Genomic DNA, 24559 nt, shown 5'->3' on the forward strand with positions numbered 1-24559 from the left:
TCATGTGTACAGAACTCTTGGTTTTCTTCTGCCTGGCTCCACTCGCTGGGAGGATGGCGCAACAGTACCCCTGGCATCCCTTCTTGCTGGTTAACTGGGTTGTTTATCTACACTTCCTCTCCACTTATTGGATAGCTTAAGTCACTACATTTAGGAAGACCAGAGTCGATATACTGCCCTTTATATGCCTGTTTTAAAGTAGTAGGTTTCTCATAGGTAACCAGTAAAGGATGTGGGCATGTGTGTGGCCAAGCTCTTTGGTGCATTCTGCATTGGTAATCATTGATATTCACTGTATTTTGGCATTGGCAAATGGAACTATTCCTGTTAGCTCCTGGGTCTTTGATGCAGGCCCAGGAATGTTTGATTGCCTCTATTCTGTGAGGTTTGACAAGTCAGGGTATTCTGTGTTTATTCCATGCATCCTCCACCCCAAGTCCTATCTCTGAGGAGTCCCTGGTTTTTGTTTTGCTTGTTTGTTTATTCCTGGGATGGCATATTTAGAGAGGTTAAATCCTAGCCACAGGAGTGCACATCGGCCACACCCAGCCCTTTTCCTCTGTGAGCATTTGCTGACTCAGGTGTCAGGCTCCAGGGTTTCTCTTTGATCCTGTGGTGATGGGTGGTGGTGCTGCTCCTTTTCTTCATCGCCCTTGTCTTCCTCCTCCTCCTCCTCCTCCTCGAGTTCAGGTGGCTCACGGTGGGACGTTTCAGCTTCCATTTAACCCTGCACTGTACTCAACAATTTCAAAAATGATGGCAACGCTCCCGCCAGTGGTCTTTGAGAGTTGTCCTTGGGTGTCTGCTTTTCCTCTGATGACAGGCTTAGGTGTGGGCACTTTACCCTATGTCATGGTCCCTGGGAAGAATTCTGTCTGTCTTTTCAATAGCTACCTGGGTGTGTAATCAAATCCATTTGTTTGATTTTGCTTACAACTTAAAAAATTATTTAGGGGCTGGAGAGGCTGCTTACCTGCTGCTCTTGCTGCAGAGGACCTGAGTTTGGTTCCCAGCACCCACATGGCAGCTCACAACCATCTAACCCCAGTTACAGGAGACCTGATGCGATCTTCTGACCTCTGTGGGTGCCAGACGTGTACCAAAAAATTATGCATAATTATTTTTAAATTAAAATTTCCTTTAAAAAAAAACATATGTACATGAACATCTGAGTGTACTTCAGTGCCTACAGAGGTCGTAAGAGTGCTTCAGATTCCCTGGAACTGGACTTGGGGTGGAAGATGAATCAAATGAACACAGAATACCTTGTCAAACCTCACAGTTAGCTCAGAACCAAATGTAGGTCCTCTGCAAGAGCAGCCAGTGATGTACTACTTAGCCATCTCTCCAGCTCCTTCTTCCGTCTTCTAAGGTCTTATAAAACAAAATTAGTTTTGCTTTGTAATTATGTAAAACTTATCCTGATTCCGAAGTTAAATGCATTGAAGGATGTGAGGGCAATCTGGCTGCTAGTCCTGTTTCCTCAGCACCCTCGCCGCCTCGGGCAGCACTTAGTGTTTCAGTAATGGGTGGTATATACATCCAAGATTGGGTTTTCTTCTTTCTTGTGTGAATGGTCGACGTTATGCACATGATTTTCTTCCTAATGTTTCTCATACTATATCAGATTAGAACACAAGGTCCCCATTAGAGTTAAAGCTCTGTTCTTTTCTCAAACTCAGAGCTATTTTATGTTGGGCCATTGATTTGTCATGGAGGTGAGCATGCTTCTACATTTTGTGAGAATTAATTGCAGGATGGCTTTACCTTTCAGCTGGCAATTGTGACAACCAAGCAAGCATGCCACAGATGCTACCGAAACCTCAGGGGAAGTGCTCCAGCTAAGAACAGTGCTTCCTCTGTGGGGCCTCGTAAGCAGGACTGGGGAAGTGAAAAGAATCCTTTATTTTAGGAGTGGAGTAGCCTGATCTATAAGTCAGAGTTTCTATTTTGGGCTCTTACCTCTTTTTCAAATCAAGGAAGGAGGAATTGTTGAATAATGCATGAGAGAAAGAGACAGTTTTACAAACCTCATGTGAAGCTGCTCTCAGGCAGCTCCACGGTGGAGCCTGAGGCGTCCCTTCTCACGCTCTTCGGCGTCAGTGTTGTTGTTGCTCACCTCCTGGATGTCCCTACTAGGCTCCTGAAACAGAGATCTTCAGTGTGGCCCCACACATGGATGCTCCTGTTCTTTCTTGTGGTAGAAATCCAGGCTGTTCTGGGTGTCAGTTGGAGGGCAGTGCAGACATTTGGCTAGGGCTAGTGCAGTACTCCAAAGCGTGTCCGAGACTGTGCAGCTATACTGGTGAACTCAAGTCCCAGCATGGGTCCTGCGATGCTGAGAGCAGAGTGCTGCTGGCAAGACAGGGGCTGTCTAGAATTATCTATGCTCCTCAGTAGCCCATTATGCCAGTCTCTACTCAATTTTCTGAGTTCTACATGATTGTTTTGAAAGGTGAGCGAGCAGAATTATGGAGGATGCATCTGTGTACCCCATGAGTGAAGTTTGTGACTACAGACCCCATGAAGATGGCTCCTGATACCTGAACGGATACACTATAGACACTTAGCACTCAGGGATGCTACATCTGGCACGGGAGTGGTAAAGGTGGAGGCTATCACTTTTTCTCACAAGCCCTTAGGGTCTGCTATTTGGTTTTTTGCATGCTCTCCAAGCTTGGTCTTTCATGGTGGCGTGCAGTTCCAGAGGTGCTGCTCTGCTCTTCCTCTGTAACACGTGCCATTTTTTGTGTAGCATGAGGCCTTGAGAGGTAAGGCCTGCCTCTTAACATTTGGTCAATGTCACAGATGCTATGGCCTTTGCGATCTTCAAGGCATTCTGTGACAACATGAGCCAAGGCTGAATGACAGACATCGTCAGGAGCTGTTGTGAACAGGTCTTAGCCGGCCTGGTATCTAGTGAGTGGTGCTGGTCCTCCGGGCCAGAGTGCAGGCTGCCCATCCATTCCATTGCCCACTTTGAGATCTCCAGTTTCCCTTTTCTGTTCTCCTGGCTGGCTAGGACATGGAGTGTTCCAGATAACCAACAACTGTTGATTATACTTGGAGAAGGTTGGGGCACAGATCTCATTCCAGAGAGAGTGTGATAGAGGTTGGAAGCCCTGGTGAAGGCTTGTGCCAGTGAGTGACAAGTGTTGCTGACTAAGAGCTTTGAGAAAGCATTGTAGTCTTGGGATTCTCTGCACCAGAAAACAGGTCTGAGAAGATAGTGGGGATGTTGGCTTGCTTCAGGAAAGAGATTGCTTGTCCCTTGTAACAGAGCACAGAGCACAGGGGCAGCTTGAGTGGCAGTGGATGGACTGTGAGCAGCTGGGCTTGCCAGGCAGATGTTCTTTTTGTTTTGTTTGTTCCTGCTTGTGCCTATTTGCACAATTCAGGAACTCTGCACTACTCTGCTCTAATGCCACCAGGGTAATGAGCTGGTAATAAGGTTGGAGCATGGAGCCTGGCTTTAAAATTGCTCTGCCATGTGTGTGCTGTGTGACTTCCTATCTGTAAAACAAGAAGTGCCAGCGTTGTCTACACTGTAGTGTGGTAACAAGAGAAAAGGGACCTTAGAAAGTGAACCCTCAGAATGTATCCTGAGAGCCCATGTGGCCTCTGGCAGTTCTCCTGCCCAGAGAAAAGCTCTGCCTCACATAGGCCAGCCCTGCGCTGTTCGGGGGTTTCGAAGAGAAAAGCTGGCAGGTTGCACCATGGATAGGTCACTGCCCAAGGGCTGAGCTAAAGCCTTCCATGGAAGTAGCTTTTTGCCTTGGGTGTACTGTTTCTCTCCCTTCTAACTCTCCATAGAATGCAGACTGCAGCACGAGATACAGTGAAACTGTGTGCCCAGAGAAGGAGCTGTCACATTCACACAAAGGGAGCAGAAGGAGACATCTCTGGTACTTTTGGAACCAGGGTCTTTCTTAGCAGTCATTTCAAATGAAACACATAGCTGAGTGGTGGTGGCGCAAGCCTTTAATCCTAGTACCTGGGAGGCAGAGGCAGAGGCAGAGGGGCAGAGAGAGAGAGGCAGAGAGAGGCAGAGGTAGAGGCAGAGGCAGAGACAGAGACAGAGGCAGATGAAGCTCTGTGAGTTTGAGGACAGTCTGGTCTACAGAGCAAGTTCTAGGGCAGCCAGGGCTACACAGAGAAACTGTCTTGGGGAAAAAAAAAGATTCAGATGAAGCATATAGACAGTATAGGCAACCTGAAAAATGATCGGCTGCTAGAACTGGCCAGAGAGTGACCTGTTAACTCTGAACTTATACACTCTAAAGGCTCCTTTGGGGCTGGTGAGATGGCTCAGTGGGTAAGAGCACCCGACTGCTCTTCCGAAGGTCCAGAGTTCAAATCCCAGCAACCACATGGTGGCTCACAACCATCCGCAACGAGATCTGGCGCCCTCTTCTGGAGTGTCTGAAGACAGCTACAGTGTACTTGCATATAATAAATAAATAAATCTTTCAAAAAAAAAAAAGGCTCCTTTGGAGATCAGGGACTCAGGATGCATAGGCGTCTGGCCAGGCCTAGCAGTTAGTGGGTCAGCTGGAGGGGAGGTAACTCAGGGATGCTGAAGATGCTGTGTCCACTTCCTGTTGCCATGGTGAGTTGCTTTGTTTGCAGGTTTGTCCAGCATCATTTTCCCACATCCCAAGATGCTGATTGAGCTGTAGGCAGCCAGTTTGGGCCTTGCCTCTAATTCTTATCCCTGTCCAGCAGCCTGGGTTCTTCAGGTCTCCAGGTGCAGCTCAGGTCATTGCTCACATAGCAGAGACTCAAGAGGTCCATGTACAAAATAAGAACTGGTTTTTGTTTTCTTTTCTATGAAGGGATTGAAGTGGGAAACCAGTCATGTCTTGATGGCACCAGGGAAAAAGACATACAGAACAGCATCTCCATGGGAGTCTTTAAAGGGAAATGAAATGTTGTAATGGAGTGGAATAGTGCCTGAGTTACATAATACCTGCCCTACATTCTTCCTGATAAAAGTCAGCCCCACTGGCTATGTTGAGACCTATGAGGACTGGTAGAGCACTCAGCTAATGGAAGGCAAAGGACTGCAAATGAAGTAAAGGTAGTCTAGAAGTGACTCATGTACACATGTGACACATGTATCCAGAGACAGGATCTAAGGGTGTGTGTGTGTGTGTGTGTGTGTGTGAGAGAGAGAGAGAGAGAGTGAGTCTGTCTGTCTTTTTCCCGTGGCTGTTATCTCCAGGTATCAGGCTACTTGAGTTTGAGGTTCTAGTTTTTGTAGATGAATCTGTGGTGAGACAGGAAATACAGTGGAGTGGCAAGCTGCAGCAAGGCAGGAATTTGGCCAGAGATTGCCCTTGGAGGCACACCTGGGAGTGCACACTGTGAGACACAATGCCAGGTGATCAGAACTGCCTAGACTGAGGCAGGAGGAACATAGCTCAGAGAGCTGAGGAGTAGCAGCTAAGAGTCAGCAGGCAGCTGTGCTGGTCAGATATTTGTCATCCGGAAAGATGGAACCTCAGTTGAGACGATGCTTCCATCTCACTGGCCTACAGGCAAATCTGTGGGGTATTTTCGTGATTGCTGATTGCTGTGGGAAGGTCTAACCCACTATGGTATTTCTGAGTTGTATGGTAAAGCAGATGAGCAAGCCAGTAAGCAGCATTCCTCCATGTTATCTGCTATAGTGTCTGCCTCCATCCAGGTCCTGGCCTTGAGCTCCTGATCTGACATCCTTCTTGATGGACTGTGAGCTATGAGAAGAAACGAGCCCTTTTCTCCATACCCATGGTGCTTAGCACAGCAACAGAATGCAAAGTGGGACACAGGAAAGCCAGATGAGGGACTGGTGGCACCCAAGTGCCAGGTGTGGAACCACAGGCTCTGCTGTGCTGGGTCTGGAAGGCCTTAGGCCTGCAAGATTGGGCCAAGTGCTGCTATAGTTAATAAAAACAGCCTGAAGAGTGGCAAGGAGACAGATAATCTTGCTGTGTATTCTTTCTCATTTGTGTGTGTTGGTGTGCTCCCTGAAGGAGTGCTGTTACTCTTGATCTTCTTGTCTGTCTGTCAGCCAAAGAGAAAGGAAGAGCCCACCCTCATCAGCTGGGCAACTCTGCTGTGCTCTGCTGACATTTAACTCTTGCCGTCTGTTCTGTTCTCCTCACTCTCCCCTTGAAGAGGTTTCTACAGATTATGATCTAACATGGGAGTGCACCGAGGCCTCAGCCTCTTGTCTGGAAGAGACAGTTATTCTCATGGTTTTTACCCAGGTCCATGTTTTACAGTAGCCCTCTTCTGCCTGCTCACTGAAGGCTTGCTTTCCTGGTTCTTCACCATAGACATACAGTGTGTTTCATACAGGAAAACATCCATTACTGGGTACTGCTGAGGGCTGGCCAGCCACGGATGAGATGGTAGCTTGTCTGATGGCTATGTCTGACGGGTGCTTTGGTACAGATGTGGGATGTGTTTCTTAACATGTTCATGTCCATGGCTTGGATCAGAAGTTAGCTATCAGGGCAGTGCATCATCTGCAGGGAACCTCCAGCTCAGCCAAACTGATTTGTTTAAAACAACTCTCAACAATAAGGAAAAGTGGAGGCTCTGAGCCCATGGTTTCAACCTTCCAAGTACAAAGGCTAGTGCCACTACACTGGAAGGTTTATTTATGTAAAAACAAAATTCAAAAAACAAATAAACAAACAAAACTGGCAAAGACAGGCTCCATTCTCACAGTCCTGGTTGAACAGGGCAGTGGTGCCGGAAGTCCTAGAGAGGTAGAGGACATGTTGCCACTGCTTCACAGGGTTTCCAAGCCCAGCTAGGGGTTTGTCAAGAGGAGACTCTTTCTGCATGCAGCCCTTTTTCTCTTCTTGTCATGGCTGTGGCTCTCCTTGAAGCATATTATTGCAACCCAAGTTTGTGATGGGCCCACACAGCTGCCTATGTGATGGGAGCAACACCATCCTCCAGCTCAGCAGCCTAGCCTTCTTATACCGTGGTGGCCTATAGTGGCCTCTACTGTCCCTGTGAGAGTGGGAGTCAGATCAGTGAAGAACATGGCAGGGACTGCAGAATCCCTTCTCAGGAGCCCTTCCTGGACTTCACTAGCCTAGGAAGCTGTGTGCTGTCACACAGGCAGATGCTGGCTGGGGGCCATCACTGGGAAGGAATGGAGTCCAGAGCACCAGGCTTCCCTTGCACCAAGTTACTCATTGTTATGTTCTCCTCCTCTGCTGCAGGCTCCAAAACCCACGTGACCTATTTTATTACATTGTAAGATTTGGCTTTTTAGGAGGAATGCCTAGCGTGATAGGTGGTGTTTTAGGGTGTTTTGTTGTTTTGAATGTCCAATGAAAACATCCATAAATCCCCCAAACTCCTTGATGTCTCACCTGCTGCTGTGCCTTTCACTCCACAGAGCCATTATCCAGGCGTCCTCATTTTGAAACAAAACCTTACGTGGTGTGGTGACATTTAATTTAGTGTTTCTCATTTCAAAGCCCTTAAAAATATTAATTAATTCCTGTCAACCCCCAGGAGGCACATTATTAATATCCGAAGTGCCTTTCATGCTGGTCCATTAATGTGTCCTCTCAGTGTGATAGGTAAGAAATGAGGTTGAATCTACTTTTTTTAAATTTTAATTTTTTTTTCAATCACACAAGATAAGACCTTGCTAGAGCCAAGGTCAGAAATAACGAATCCCTAATTTTATTAAGATCTTCGCATGACTCCAGCTCTGTGCCTTTGGGTGTGCTCTGGGAGAACCACACTCCTGTGAGGTATAGTGTCTGGAGGCAGTAGATGAGTTTTCAATGGAGCCTTACAAATGCAGTTCGATAACTATGCAGAGGTGCACAGAGTCCAAGAAGCCACTGCCGCAGAAAGGAAATAGTGGGAGTAGAGAGCAGGGAGCTCCGGGCGTTTCCATCAGAGACTAGCAGTGATGGCAGCTGTACACGCAGACCTCCTCAGAATAGATGGCTGTGGCTCCTGGAGGGTAGGCCTGCCCTCAGTCTGAGTGATCTCTTCTTTATTTGATGTGGTCTCTTGTTGTCACCACCACCCCCATTCTTTCGTTCCTTCCATTTTTGAGACAGTGTCTCTCTGCGTAATCCTAGCTGTCCTGGAGCTCACTCTGTAGACCTGGGTGACCTCAGACTCTCAGAGATCCCCGGCCTCTGCAGCCTCTACCACCAGGAGGCACAGGATAGGCACTGAATCGTGTTCTAGCTGAGCTGCTGGCCCTGCCCTCCTCACTGCTCTGAGAGCTGAAGTCCTGCAGCTGCAGTTCATGATTTTGAAGTTAATTTAGATGGGAGAGGTTACTGTGCAGGAACAGAGACACATCCACCCCTAGAGCAGACTCTGGGCAGGGTCAGAATCTGGTTTGATCCCTGAGAGATGTGAATTGGAGCTGTGACCATGAGGCTTGGGCCTGCTCTGGCTCCTTTGTGAGACCAAGGAGGTTGAGAACATGCACTGTTGAGGAGTGTTCCAAGAACAGGATCATGAACAGTGATGGTGTTTGGGCCTTTTGGAAATAAATAGGGAGTGTGGACACGTACTTTCTCATAGGGAGTGTGCAATACACTGACTCATAGGGAGTGTGCACATGTACTGACTTATAAGGAATATGCATATGCACTAAGGTTAATTGACTTTTCTCATGTTGCCCAGTAAGATTCTGAGGGAGGAGAAGGCTGCTAAATCAGTAATGTCAGTGCTGGAGGGGCAGCTGGAGAGAAGTCGTGGTCCCCACTGCTGTCACCTAATAAGCATAGTCAGCCTTCTCTGGAGACGTCCCTTCCCTTCCTGCCTTAGTCATCTCAGGTCTCTGGTAGGGAAGCGCTCTAAGAGCCTTCAGGTGCAGGTAACATTTCTTCCTGGCAGTTACTTCTCTTAGTCCACACTCTACCTTAAATGTTTAGCCTCCAAGGACAACAGAGTCTTTGTTGGGAGCACTTTACATTAAGTGAAGAAGGCAGCTTTGCTATGGAGACCTGGCCACCTCTAGGGCTTGCAAACCATGAAGATAACTTGAATTTGGTTTATGATTTCCTTGTTATTTCTCTTGGTAGTAAATAGAAACATTTTCTGCTTTCCTTGTGTGTTCACAAAGAGAATAAATAGCCAATTTTGAGCCCCTTTTGGCTCCTCTTTGTCAGGTCCCAAAGAAACCTAGGACAGATAGCTATTTGCGGTGCCTATTAGCACACCAAAGCACACTCTGGCCACCAGGCTCACTTGGTTCTGTGACTCCTCCTAGTTCTTCCAACTGCACTGCCTGCTGTCATCCCCAGCCTCACCCAGGGCCTCTCTGCGCTTCCCCGTCTCTCCTCCATTTCAGCCGTGTGCTCCCTGGAGTCTTCTCTCTCTCCGTTATCTGGGGCCTTTGCTCCTCTTTACACTCACTTGCCCTCTCCCCCACTTTTCTGGCCTGGTTCAGTGGGACCCTTCCAGGTGCCTCTGGCTGTACTCTCCCTCACATATCCGATAAAACCTTCTCCATGACCATTACCTTATGGTGGTCAAAAGGATGTCATAACCGCTCCTAGGTATGGTGTTAATTTCAAAGATGGGAGGAGAAAGACCACCAACATACACCACCATGGCCAAATTAATTAAAGCAAGCTCTTTTATTTGTGTAAATGACCAAGGTGGGGTTTTAGAAGTTAGCTTTGGATGTGAGGAAGACTAGGTTTTTATAGCTCAGGGGTAGGGCGTTTCCAAATGGATGCAGTGGCCAAAAATAGGAGGGGTTAAAAGAACAGAGCTATAAGCATAACAAGTTAGTCATGAGGACCTCCGGGAAGAAAGACATGGCTGCAAGGTGGTGGTAACAAGAGGCGGTCTAACAAGACAGCGGTAACAAACCCTCGAAACGAAGGTCGGGTTGCAAGGTGGTTATTAACGTTTCAAACAAAGACATGATTGACACTCCTGGAACAGGCTGTACAGAGCCATTTGTAAGTAAGGTTACAGGTGGAGCATAGCTCAGTCCTTAAGGTTTAATCATACAGGAATGATTAATGCCTAAGATGGAGGCAGGCTGGTTCTTCAGTGGCTGAGGAGGAGAAAGGTTTTGTTGTAGATATGAGGGAGAATATTGCCAGAGGTTATCTGGAAGAGCCCAGAACAGGGATGGAAAGTAGTAGACTGAATCAGGCCATGAAAGGAGAGAGAGAATGGGAGAGTGAGAGAGAAAAGAGGAGAGAAGGCCAGAGAGGAGCCCAGAACCAAGAGAACAGTTTGCATTCTTTCTTTGGGACCTAACACTCTTTGTAACATGTTTTGAGGCTTGCCTTTCCATATCCACATTCTCTGCTTTTGTCATCCAAGAGCCTTCTTGGAAGTAGGAAATGTCCATCTTGACTCTTGAGTGTATACCCCCAACCCAAGCCCCAGTCTTGCAGCCTCTGATGGAGTCTGGGATGGCCTTGACCCTCTGACTCTGTTCAGGCTGTAGATCTGAGGAGAAGTGTTCCATACCTCTTACTCCTGTCTACTCAGCTGTGATGCACACTTGAATGCAGTCCTATGTAGATGGAGAAGGGTTTACTTTAATTACAGATGGCCAGGAGAAGGGTCTGCTAAAATGGGGTGTGGTGTGGTGCTTTGTCTGGCCAAAATAGCAACAGTGATTCAGAGGAAACTCCAAGTTTGAGCTCATTCGGGTCTTAGCACAGAGTCCCTTGCCCAGTGCTCCATGTTTGTGTAGCAAGTGAGCCACACTTGTGAGGAGAGGTGGCCTTGTATTGGTGAGGCAGTCTCCCAGGGCTACCATTTCAAGTGGTCTAACAGGTCACTTCACACTTCCTCTGGAGTTCAGAATGCATTCACTTTCTTGTCTGGGTGTGATTTTGGAGGGCATGTAGCCAGCACTATTAAAATGATAAATCCTTAGGGAGAGACTGCTCAGGAGATAGAGAAGAACTGGAGGAGAGGAGATGACCCAGCCCTGCCAGATGACCCAGCTTCAGTTCTCAGCACCCACATGGCAACTTGAAACCATCTAGGATTCCAGTTCTGGGTGATCCGGCACTCTCTTCTGGCCTCTGTAGGCACTGTATGTATATATAGTACACAGACATACATGCAAACAGAGGACTCAGAAACATTTAAAAAAAAAAAAAAGTCTTACTGTGCTGGTGCATGCCACTCAGCAGGGAGAGGCATGCAGATCTGTTGAGTTTGAGGCCAGCTTAATCTACATAGTGAGACCCTGTCTCACAAACAAAACAAAAACAAACAACAACAAAAGTAGTTTATTTTCTCAGAATTATATTACATCTTTACATCTTCCTATCCTCTTAAAACTGTTTATTAGGTTTGTCTGTCTTATTTCACATGTATGAGTTTCTTGCATAAATGTCTTTGTACCATATGTATGTGGTAGGTATTGGAGTAAGGTGAAGACATCAGTGGGTACAAACATCATGTGGTGCTGGGGACTCAAGCCTGGGCCCTCTGACAGAAACCAATACTCTTAACTGCCAAGCCATCTCTGCAGCCCCATGCCCCACTTTGAGACAGGGTCTTCCTAGGTAGCCCATGTTACCTCAACCAGTTGGTTGCCGGGATTACAGACATATGAAGTGGAAACTTAAGGGTTCTTTGGAAAGTCAGTTGTGTTGGATGGTGTTTTGTTAGGGCAAACATATGAAGGAGTGTTTTCCTGAAGTGGGCACAGGTGAAAGACTTAAGACAGATGCATGAAGGAACAGACACAGGGGGGAGGATGTGCTGCTAAAGTGAGCATGTGAAAGGACTCATGATGAAGGATTCTTTGTTAATGACACTCATGCATTGGTCTGTCTTACATTGCATACTTGAGCTTCATTTGTTAGGACTCCATTGAGAGAAACGCACCAAAAACCTTCTGGTGGTGTGCTGCAGTTTCCATCCCTTTCTGGGACTCAGGCTGATTGGCAGTGATATCAGCTGAGACAGACATGTGTGCTGAGGCAAGACCCGTGGAGGACACGTGATATTTGAAGGGAATATAAAAAGGACTTGATGGGCAGTGATGGAGGTTGGGCTTAGACTTGCTTATAGAGCTAGCTGTGCAATGATTTTTGGTCTCGAGTCTTCACTGATCTTCAATTTGCTGAGAGAGACACAGCTGAGAACTTTTCCTAGTGTCCCTCCGGGTTCCTCTTGCTGACTTATGTCAAGGCTGAGGCCTGGCTGTCTCTGCTAGGTCATGCCACAGCTGCTGATTCGTGTTTGCTATCCCGACTCTACTAAACTGGATTGTTGAAGTGTTAGCGAGTGGATCTAGCTGTAGCTGCAGATCTGTTTCTGACAATACAGATGGGATTTGCTCAAAAGAACCTTTCTAAACAGGTCCATTTTCCCTGTATCCTTTCTTTTCCACTACCTCTGGTGGGTGGTGGACTAGAAGCGAGATTAAAGCATTTAAAAACTCTCATTAAAATTAAGGATTGAAAAACATTAAAGTTACAGACATGTACCGCCACACCTGTTTCACAGCTGCATTTTGTGGGGTTGAGCAGGATCCCGGTGTTGAGAATACTTAGTCTGAGTCCTGAGCAGCATTTCTCAGGACACAGAGAAACTTCTGAGATTGGAGGCTGTGCACGCCGAACACCGGCTCTGCCACTGTTCTCCAGCCCCTTCCCGGGATGTCATGTGCAGGCTTGCTGCCAGGCACCATAAAGGCCTGATGGACACTGCAGTGCACAGTACCCAACTGCCATTCCCATAATGCTTTACAGGGTTGTGCTGACATTCACTTGTGTCACCATGATGTCAGATGGCATTTTATCATTTTGATTTGTTCTTTACTAATTGTTATAATTAATGTCACTAACAATCTGGTGTCACTCAACAAGCTAGCTGCTATTAGCATGTCATCTAGATGTAGAGAGGACAAGGGCGCACCCTGTACTGAAGGGCATACGCAGAGTTGTAAGCAGTGATGGCCCCTCACAGTCTGTAGTTTCATTGAGACATCTGTACACAAGTGGATAGTGAGCAGTGTGACGTTTCCTTGACATCACCCCTCTGCACAGAGGCTCAGGAAAGGGCCAGGCCTCAGGCAGGCTATTCCAAACACACACAAGAGATGTGGCTGTAGGTCACCCGGGCAGCGATGCCCACCTGCCTAGGCCTACATCAGCATCCTTGCCCCTATACTGTGTTTCTCTTCCCACAGACACTTCCTCTCCATGGCTTTAATGTGCTTTGCTCACGGGTGCAGGGGACTTAGGAAACCTGGAGGACCTTCTAAGTCTAAAGCCTTCATGCACTGGCACGGACTACCATGGGCTAGCAGCCAGACTTGTCAGTTTATTTATTTCTCTTTTTAGCAGTGGATTAAGTCAGTTTATTAAAATAGCTAACTTAGTCATCAGCAATAGTGATTTTAGCCTCCATTGTGGCTCTGTACTGAACAAAGTGGTCTGCTTAACATTCTTGGAAGGACTGCACAAGTCGGGGTGGTGCTGACAGATTCTCCTCTGGGAAACTTGAAGGTACTTTTCCTGCAGTGATTCTCATGCTCGGCCTGCAGAGCGGCCCTGTCCCTTTCAGGTGCTTTTTCTTTGTGCCTCTGTTCAAGTCCACACACTCCTCCAGTGACTTCACATTATGGCTGCAGAAGGAAGTCACATTTGGTTCCACAAACATCTTTCCACTGTCTTTAAAGGTGTGGCTACAACTTGTTCCTTGGATGGAGCAGATTAAGCAGTGTTCCACAGTGCCTACAACTATAGCCCAGAAGGTCATTTATTTCTTAATTTGTGGTCCTCACATATGTCGATAGAAGAGGCCAGAAATGGGTATCAGTGTGTGTGTGTATGTGGGGGAGTGGGGTTTACTCCATTTTCTGCTGTCTCTCCTTCACATGTAACCTTTTCTTGCCAAAGGCTAAGTGACCTTTGGCCCTGCTTTCTGTGCTGACCTCCTGTCCTCTAGTCTCTGAACAGTCTGAGTGGGTGCTGGCTGACCCTGGCTCACAGACATGTCCTGGTCCACAAAGGCCCGGGATACATTTGTGATTCCCTTGTCTGTTTATATTCTAGACACTTGCTGTTTCTTCCCCAAGTAATATTAAGGCACACTTTTTATTTTGTTTGTATATTTTCATATTTATTTTGAAATAGGGTCTTGTCGTATAGCACAGGCTGACCTTGAACTTGAAGTTCCTTATGTTACCTAAGCTTCTTGAGTGCTAGGATCAAGGAGTGAACCAGAATGCACAAGTTATTATATTCATATATGCATGCATACAATGTGTTCTGATCAGATCTCCCTGCCACCATTCCTTCCCTCTAATTCTCTCCCTGTCCCCCTCCCCCCAACCCCCTCCCTCCAATACCTGCTGAGTCCAGTTGCTGTAACTTATATGTGCATGGGTTTGGGACCATTTCCTGGAGAGTGGGTATCCTCTCCTAGCAGCCATTAGTTGTTCATAGCCCTCTCAGATAGGGGAGGGGCTTACTGATCTCCTCCCCATTCACGGTAGGACTTTGGCTGGCCTGATCTCACAGGTCTTGTACAACAAGTCCCAGCCCCCCTGTGAGCTTACACATGCATCTTCATTGTCGTGACTAGCCCATACATTTGGCTTCAGATGTCAATCATTTCTTCCTTTTAATACTTTGTCCTCAATGGCCCTGAGCCCTGAGTGGACGGCTGTGGTGTAGATGACCTATCTGGGGCTGAGCAAGCCACAGTCTTACTCTCTGACTGAGTCTGGGTCTCTGTGTTAGCTGTTGTCGACTGCAAAAGGAGTGTCTCTGTCAACAGTGGGAAATTCACTAATGTATGATGTAAAGAGAAATTCACTACTATGTTCTTTAGCAGAATCATAGCATTAGGCTCTTAATTAGAGCCTATAATCTGGCCAGCCATGTGGTTTGTCCCAATTTATGATACCAAACATGATTTCTGTCTTGTAGGAGGGTGGTGGTTGTCGTCCTCCTCCCCGTCCCCGTCCCCGTCCCCGTCCCTGTCCCCTCCTCCTCCTCCCCCTCCCCCTCCTCTTCTATTTTATGTTTTGTTTGTTTGTTTCAGTTTTTCAGATAAGATTCCTTTATATATCCCTGGCTGTTTTGGAACTCACTCTGTAGACCAGACTGGCCTTGAACTCAGAAATCTGTCTGCCTTTGCTAGGATTAAAGGTGAGCACCACCACCTGGCTGTAGAGTGGATTTTCAATCCAGTCAGAGATGCAGCACTCAAACCTAGCATTAATGACACTATTATATCACTGTGCAGTCTTGCCCGGCGGTTGCTCCTGTAGCAGACAGGCTCACAGCTGCAGGTTGCTCACAGGCTGCTGCTGATCTTTCTTGCTATTTAGTGTGCATGGCGCCTGTCTACTGTGGTTTCTAGGTAGTAGGGATAGAGCAACCAGTTTGATTTCTCCATGTGTTTTATCTTCATATGGGTCTTACCTGTAACTTCTGGAAGGTAACCAAGAGGGACAGATGAGCATACCTTCAGCAAAGTAGTAGGATACAAAACTAACAGATAAAACTCAGTGGCCTTCCTGTATACCAAGAACAAACACAGTGGGAAAGAAATCAAGGAAAGAATCTCATTCACTATAGATGTTTAAAAAACAAAACAAACAAACAAACCTTGGACTCCATTTAACCAAGGAAATGAAAGACTCATACAATGAGAACCGTCAGACACTAAAGAAAGAAATTGAAGAATTTGCTAGAGAATAGAAAGATCTCTCATGCTGATGGATTAGTGTGATTAATATTGTGAAAATGGCCATCCCACCAAAAGTAATCTATGGATTTCAGTGCAATCCCCATCAAAATTCTAAAGCAATTCTTCACAGGAATTGAAAAGTCAATTTCAAAATTCATATGGAAACACCAAGCCCCAGAATAAGCAAAACTTATCCTAGACAATAAAAATGTCACTGGAGGTGTTAGCCTTCATTACTTCATCCCTGTTTAAACGTTAAATGTAACTTTACTGACCTGCATTCATTCTGTGGAACATATACGTTACTTTTAGAGGACAGATCATAATGTCCACCTATTAGGCAGAACCTTTCATTGGTTTTCTAGTAGGTTCTGCATAGTTTTAGAGAACATGGCCCTGGTGCCTGGGATTCTTTGCTGTGCCCTAGTACTACGATGATCCTCTGCCACACTGGGCTCTGTCTTTACATTCTGTACTGAAAATTTGCTATTATAAGTGAGCCAGAGACCCTCATCCCTGTCATTGGCTTCAGCATTCATGGGACATTACCAGGCTTATCTCTGCCCTGTCCCCCAACTCATTCCACTTGCTCATTGCAAGTGAGCCCAAGCTTTTGTTTTGTTTTGTTTTATTTTTATTTTTAATTTTTTTATTTAATTTTTTTTGTTTTGTTTTGTTTTGTTTTGTTTTGTTTTGTTTTCTGAGACAGGGTTCCTCTGGTCCTGGAACTCACTCTGTAGACCAGGCTGGCCTTGAACCCAGAAACCCACCTGCCTCTGCCTCCTGAGTGCTGGGATTAAAGGTGTGTGCCACCACGCCCGACTTAGCCCAAGTTTAACAAATGAGCTTTCAGAATATTTTAACAACAGCTCTGCTCCTGGGAAGCCCTTGTGTGTGGCTCTGCCTCTGGTGTCTTTGTGTTGCATTATTTTAATTAGATTCCCTGCAGGATTTGGGATATCTGAAGGCTTTCCACAGTAACTGTTGGTTTTCTCTTTTCCATGCTTTCTTAGTTTTGTTTTGTTTTGCATGTCTCCCCCAGCCCCCTTTTCTTTTCCTCTGTGTGGGTTCCCAAAACAGCTTATTTCATTTCATAATATAGCTTGCTAGATGTTTTTTGGAGTTGGCCTGGCTAGGGAGAGCTGAGTGTCTGCTGAAGTGAGCTGTGAGCCTGTTCAGGTCCCGTGTTTCTATGTTTCCTTGCTATACCGGCCACTTTGCACAGTGAAGTCCACACAGCTCTTCCTGAGCTGCCTCTCACCAGATAACAAGTTTTGTTTTATTATTGGGGTTTTCTTTGCCATCTCTGTTTGTTGTTTGTGTGTATAAAAACCCTGTTGTTCATTTCAGGACCCCATCCTCAGGTGTTGCAATGTCCTGCACAAGAGGGCAATATACTGAACAGTGGGTTCTCCCTTCTCTTCTTTATTACTCTGCTGTTGCTGCAGCGTATGCTGAGGGCTCTCATTTGAGCAAATTCTTTATGCTCCATCCATGTTCTAAGAAGCTCGTCAGGGCAGTCCCTTCTGTCTGACTCGTGCCACTGTGTGACAGGCTGTCCTTATTCATGTCCCATGTTATAGTTGTCCTCGGTGAAAACATACTGCATGACCTCATTCTCCTCTAGCTTGGGGCCACTTGTGCAAGGCCCACAGCTGTTCCCTGTAGATTAGTGTGCATGAGGAGGAGGGTCCTCTCTGGCCCTTCCCTGTTTGTGACAAATATCTCCTTTCTCTTTTCACTACAGGCTCGGTACAAGCAGAGCCTCGACCCTACTGTGGATGAAGTCAAGAAACTTTGCACATCTCTGCGCCGGAACGCCAAGGAGGAACGGGTCCTCTTCCACTACAATGGCCACGGGGTACCCAGGCCTACAGTGAATGGAGAGGTCTGGGTCTTCAACAAGGTGGGCCAGCCCTCAGCTTCTACGCTCCTTCCCCAAAAGGCCGGTGAGCTTGGGTATCCCCTGAGACCTCCTGCCTGTAGCTTTTGCTGAACCCTGGGTGCTTCATGCACTCTCAGCCTTTGAAGAACAGTGAACACATGAGTTGCTCCAAGCTGGCAGCCGGGTGCCTGCTGAGGACGAACAGGCAGAGGAGCTATTTCTTTTGGAGGGTGTGTTGACAAAAGCATTCTAAGGCTATGTGTGTAGATGTTCTGTCCTCAGCAGGATGCTCATAGATATGGATGGTCTCACGGGCACTGGCTTTCCAGTCTGAGCAGCCACAGTAGTTCTCTGTCCAGAGTGTCAGAGAACCAGCCTTCTCGTAGAAAATCAGAGTATTCTGAGTATTCTAAAAAGCCCAGCGCCATTTGGTTGCCACCTTGGTCTTTCTGATGGGCAGCACTTCCAGCCTCTAGTGGTGCCGTGAGTTCGATTAGATGGTGAGAGGAAGAGTGCCCCGGCCCCCTGGCTGAGGAGTGCATTTCAAACATCCTACAGGGACATACTTGTGCTGTGTAGCTGTACATGACAGGTACAGCCTCTCCAGCATGTGTTGTGGCCCTTGAGTGCTTGAGCTTTGATTTGGGGCTCCATAGAAGGTGAGCTTAGATTTCAGTCAAGTTCTACTCTAGTGTTAGGACTAGACAAACTGAACCTCTTTGGCCTGTTTCCTTGTGGTAGAAACAGCTTCATTGTGTCCTGCAGATAAAAACATACACAAAGTGTGTCACCAGCCACTCCCATGCTGTCTGAGAATGAGCTTCCTGATGTCCGTCATCCTGTCATCCTTGTGCAGTTAGCTGGTGAGCCCATAGAGGGGACTCCCTGCTCCTAGTTAGTTCCCTCTTCAGGGACAGTGCTCTGCCTTCTGTATATGGTCTAGGTGCCACCTGTAATGTCTTCTTTTCATTTCTATTCATAGATTGCATTTATATTATATATTCTAAGTATTATGTGTGGGTGGGTTACACACATGCCACAGCATTAAAGCATTAATGCGAGGCCAGAGAACAGCTTTTGGGAGTCAGTTCTCTCTTTCTATCATGTGGGTACTTAGAACTGAACTCCCGTCAGTAGGCAGCCTGCTAAGCTATCTTGTTATCTGTTAAGAAAGAGGTAGAATTTAAAGGAATATGGTGTCATGGACCACCAGGAACTCACTGTCCCTTTCAGGAAATGAGGCTGTGGAGCCATGTGTGCTCTCTTCAGTCTCACGCCTTCTCACTTTTTCTTTCTACATACTGACATGAGGGCGCAGAGGAATCCAAGCTTCTTACTCTCTGGCTGTCTCATATATCATATCTGCAGGCAGAATCATTTCAGGAAGAAAGAGTTTATTTTAGCTTGCACACACACACACACATGCATGCACACACACACAAACTTTTTTGAGTATGTATATATGTAAGTATGTATGCTTGAATGGTCTTATGTTACATACATGTAGAAGTTAGTATGTGGCGTCTTCTTCAGTCATCCTCCCTCTTCTGTTTTGAGCCAGGGTCTTTTCTGAATCTAGAACTCTCTGTTAGATCTCTACTACATTGCCTGGCCAGCAAGCCTTCCAATCCTCAGTTTCTCCTCACAGTGCTGGGATTAGAGACACACACCATTACATCCTGTTTTTACGTGGGTGTCAGGAACTTGAGCATAGCTCTACATGTTTGTGCAACAAGCCATCTCCCTCACTCCTGGCAGGGAGACATGGCAACAGGTGACTTTATGGTGGCTGATGCAGCCATTTGTTACATAGTGCCACCTAGAAGCAGAAAGCTAGGACCAGAAGTGGCACCGAGCTCTAACCCTCAAGCCTACCCCAGTGACCATAAGTCACTCAAATAGTCCCTATGTCTACAGCTTTCTAAATCATCTCTACTGGTAGTGGACCACATGAGCCGCTGAGGGACGTTTCAAAATCAAACCATAACGCCGTTTCCAGTGGTTTTAAGTTGATGTGTTGTGACCATCGTGTGGGTGAAGGTACAGGTCTTGGTTCTTCCTCTTGGTAGACCAGGACTCCCTCGGGTGCAGACACTGGTGTGGACTTTGGTGGATTAGGTCTTAGTTCTTCCTCTTGGTAGACCAGGACTCCCTCAGGTGTAGACACTGGTGTGGACTTTGGTGGATTAGGATTGAGTGCAGATGCAGGGTCCTAGTGTTTCTTCTCGGTTGGCTGGAACTTCCCTGCATAGACTTCTCTGTATGCTTTTGTTTGTTTCCACTCTATTGGCCATACTTAGAAAAAGTCCATTTGTTCCATCGTAGATTTCTCTGGAACCTGTTGAGTCTGAGTCCTGGTGATTGACAGCTGGCCACACAGCTGTTCTTGGGTTGTCTCCTGTTGATCCTGATGGAATTCTTTATATTCTAGACAGAAACTCTTCATCATCCTGTGAACTGTGGCTGTCTTTTCTAAATTTATGACTTGCTTTCTATTCTGTTTGCAGTGTTCTCTAAAGGACAGGAGTTTTTATGCTGAACAGGTCACACTCAGTGTTCTCTCCAGGGGCAACTGCACCTGACCTAGCCAACTATAGTTAGGTCTGTGATGGACCCTTTTCATATATAGCATGAGATGGAATCTGCTTTTGTGTTTATAGCTCACTGTAAATTAATTATTTATTTTATATGTGTATAAAAGACACTAAAACCCAGTACTTAATTTACAAGCTGTAACACTGAATCGAGCAGGTTCCTACTATATCCAAACCATTTGCCCCTTGTCACCTGCTGTTTGAGGCCCACCTGGGATGCTTCTCCATTAGCCTGTCCTCAGGGTCCACTTTTCCTGGCCATAGGCTCGTGATTCATCCGGCCTCATGGTAACTTCCTCTTCTTTCTGTCTTCTCCCCGCTACCCCACCATCTCTCCTGAGTCACCTCACTCAATCCTCAAGTCCTGCCTTCCTTTCTCTACTGCCCAATCACATGCCCTTGCCTTTTATTAACTAATCAACTTTAAAATGGGAACAAGGTTTACACACAAAGACCATTGTCTATGAAAATGTACTCTGGGCTGCAACTGGATCTTGGGTTGAGAATTTAGGGTTTGTATGCATAGCTCACTGCTACCTCCCCATCGATGCCAGCTTTGGCATGAGTCATCTCTGTCCTGGGCCAATCAGTGGTCTTGGTTTTCAGTGTCTTAGTTTGAGGAGACATAGGTACCCTTTGTTCTTCTTATTTGATGTTTCGGTTAATCTTGGCTTTTTGCTCTAATAAGAAAATACTAAGCAGGGCATGGTGGCGCACGCCTTTAATCCCAGCACTTGGGAGGCAGAGGCAGGNGGATTTCTGAGTTTGAGGCCAGCCTGGTCTACAGAGTGAGTTCCAGGACAGCCAGGGCTACACAGAGAAACCCTGTCTCGAAACAAAACAAAGCAAAACAACCCCCCCCCCAAAAAACAACAACAACAACAAAAAGAAAATAAAGAAAAAGAAAAGAAAAATTACTGAATCCAATCATCTGTTTCCATAAGACTTGTGGGGCTGGATGGCCCAACAGTTAGAGCACTTGCTGTGCTTCCAGAGGACCTGGTTCAGTTCCCAGTGTCTATGTTGTGGTTCATAATCACCTGTAGCATTAGCATCAGGGATTCATTGCCCATTTCTGTCCTCCACAGCACCTACATACATGTGACATACATACATTCTGTCTCTGTCTCTGTCTGTCTCTCTCCCTCTCCCCTTCCCTCCCCCCTCACACACACACAAATAAGTAAATAAACAGGTAAGAATAAAAGTAGCTCTTAAGAAGAAAAGGCGTACTTGTTGGAATATGCTGTGTCTTTGGCTACAGATGATCAGGCAGATCCTAGAAGATCAGTATAGATGATCTTTTAGACTGTGATCATTTAAAATGCCTGTCAGGATATGATAGCATTCTTGATAAGAATGTAAGTTTCTTAATTTTCTTACTGAGTATTCAGGAAGGACGTTCTCCAGACTCTTGTGGATTCTAATAGTTCCTCAGGGTGTAAAGTTGCTTCTCATTTGCAGATGAGCATTTTTGTTTCTTCTTTTCTCGCTTGTGCCTTGTATGTATTGCTCTTGTTTTCCACTGCTGGCCTTTAAGAGAAGGAAACAGTAACTGGGCCACCTTGTCTCTTTTGTGGCTTCCTGAGGAATACTCTGTCCCTGTGAAGTCTGCAGGAGGCTTTTTGTGAGGAGGGGGAGGATGGAAACAATTATTTATCAGATTAAGAACTGTTCCTACTTTATATCAGAGAATCATGATTAGGTATTGGCTCTTCTAAAGCCTTTGTTTCATTGTGTGTCAGATCTATTACTACTTGTTTTTGTTTGTGTGTTAAAATTATGAGTAGATGTTGACTTTTCTAAAGTCCTTGGTTTGATGTGTTTCTGTAAAGTTGGTAGAATCCCTTTTCTTCCTTAACTTATAAGGAACGGCATGATATCTGGTGACTCTGTATTAAATGACACACACCTGTTCTTTTTTTTTTTTTTTTAAATTATTTATTTATTAGATGTAAGTACACTGTAGCTGTCTTCAGACACTCCAGAAGAGGGCATCAGATTTCGTTATGGATGGTTGTGAGCTACCATGTGGTTGCTGGGATTTGAACTCTGGACCTTCAGAAGAGCAGTCAGCGCTCTTAACCACTGAGCCATCTCGCCAGCCTCCCACACACCTGTTCTTGAGATGGCTTATTTATCTCTGTGTATCATCATTAAACGTGGTTTAATTCAGCTGGCTTGTTTTGTTTGTTTGTTTGTTTGTTTGTTTTTAAATCTGTGTTCCCTGTTGAGATTTTCCTGGATTTTTCTTTCTCTGTTCCAAGTAATCAATATTCTGTGGCTTGAGAAAACGAGTAGGGAATTTCCTTCTTGTCATAGACTCTCAAGTGGTATTTATAAGACTCGAAGCATTGGATTGCCCAGGGCAGACTGTTGTGTGAGGTCTCTGACTGCTGGTTTAGGGTCTTTCTTGGGTAGAAGTAGGTGTTCATTTTTTTTAACCTTTGAAGATTTCAATAAAGGTTTTGAAATTGTTGATACCTGTTGTTCAAAATACCTCCCTTGCCACCATGTGAGTCTAGGGAATGGTAGCAGTATATATTGTTCTTGGAGTCGAGCACACAGGCCTTCTTTGTGTTCTTAGTTATTACAGCGTGGGGTGTATGTGCCTTTTATCAGTCAGTCTTGTCAGGACTCCAGCTTTGATCTTTGAGGTCCTTCAAAAGGTAGGCAGGACAGTGACACATAACATCCGCTGTGAGTGCTCTGTGCAGCAGTGTGCCCCTTACATGATGCTGGGAGCAAGGGTGTTTTCTAGCTAAGCACAGTATTGTTAAATTGCCAGGGATGTCACCCTCCTGTTCCACAGACTGATTTATACAGAGGCTACACTCACACATCCCTCCAGCCGTCCCACAGAATCTGCCCAAGCTCACTCCTGTGCACTCTCTAGTCTGACTCGCCTCTCAGTGTGTGCTGCTAGCATTCCGGTCCCCAGGTTCTCCTTGACTCTGGCTGCTTTAAAGTGAAGTTTTAACTTACTGATTTCTGTTGGTAAGTTAGACCAGTTTGGATCAGACTTTAAAGACATTAGTAGGCCTTCTTTTGTGGAATGCTTTATTAACTATACAGACAGTGAGCAGTCTAGAGCCTTCTGCTGGGTTGGCTCTTGTCTTGAATTGCCAGGATTGATGAGCCATTATGATATGCTCTTGCTAGCCACGTCCTGCTCTATGCTCCTTCCTGTTGGTGTTATGTAGTCTGGTTCCCACAGATGTGTCTCACAGATGTGCTTCTCCAGCACTGGTGTCATTCAGAGCTCACTCACTGAGTTCTGCCTCTCCACTGATGTTCTTCCTTTCTTCTTCCCTCCCTTCTTTTCTTTTTAGCTTTATCTTTCCCAGAATGTACTGTAGTTGGTGTCATCTATAAATATCCTTTCAGAGCGACCTCGCTTGCCTGGCCAGTTGGATTCAAGGCTCTTTCTCCACGGCTAGACAGCCAGGTCTCCACGTGTACTATTAAGCCTCCTGATTCTCTCCTCAGTTATGAACAGTGCTGTTCACACATTTTGAGACAGGTTTTCACACAGCCCAAGCTGGCCTTGAACTTGTGGCTCTTTATGTCTCTGACTTGGGATTCTTCAGGTTGCTGGTGCACATGGTCAGAACGTAATTAGCTTTGTAAGAATTGCCGACCTTTGTTGTGAGCTGTCTGTGTGGTTTGCATTTCCACCAGTGCTCCCTGTGTTGGCAGGGTCAGCATTCTGGACTATAGTCACTCTGCAAAAGGTGTCGAGAATGTGTCGTCTTGTTGCCAGTGAGTTTACAATTTAGTAGTCCGACCTGTGACAGAGTAGTGCTCAGCAGATCTTCATATCCTGGCTCTGCTCCACTGTCTACCTTACTAACGTATCTGCTTGGGTCTGTTTTACCCTGCTAGGCAGAAGCACAGCCTGTGTGCTGAGCCACATCCCGGCTCACCTGCCCTCTTGAAGAAGAAGCATCCTTCTTTGTTGAGCGTTAATAATCCCGTGGACCTTTTAGACCTTGGTCCTGTGTCAGATATGTGTTTTGTAGATATTTCAACTTGTGGCTTGTCGTCTTCAGTAATAGTGGACATGGTTTTTATCACTGGAAAGCTCAGGCCAGTTTCTCTCTACATGCCCAGGTTCTGATTTAGGTTCCTTGCTTCTTTGTGAGTTTATGTCTGAATTAAGAAAGCAGGTTGGAGTCTGCCTTACACAGAGGTGCAGCTATAACTGAAGGCTGGTCCAGGTGACGGTGGTTCGTTCACTGCAGATTCACATAGAAAGCATGTGACTGTGTTAACAGGCACCATGAGCAGAACCCCTGGGGATGTGTGTCCACACCTCATATCAGTTTGAAAGTACAGCAGAATGGGCAGAGGGGAAGGGGGAAACAAATCCCCCCTTGCTGGACGTCTGACGTCTGTG

The 24559-nt window shown here is 46.2% G+C and overlaps 1 protein-coding gene across 1 annotated transcript in view; it reads left to right on the forward strand.

Annotated features, from left to right (window-relative positions):
* Positions 1 to 24559, forward strand: part of Rptor (regulatory associated protein of MTOR complex 1) — a 299725-nt gene that overhangs the window by 104034 nt on the left and 171132 nt on the right. The window contains exon 4 of the mRNA XM_021175441.2: positions 17429 to 17587. Coding sequence (XP_021031100.1) covers positions 17429 to 17587 — 159 coding nt within the window. The remainder of the gene's footprint in view (positions 1 to 17428; positions 17588 to 24559) is intronic.

The sequence above is a fragment of the Mus caroli genome, chromosome 11 (assembly GCF_900094665.2).
Source record: "Mus caroli chromosome 11, CAROLI_EIJ_v1.1, whole genome shotgun sequence".
NCBI lineage: Eukaryota > Metazoa > Chordata > Mammalia > Rodentia > Muridae > Mus > Mus caroli.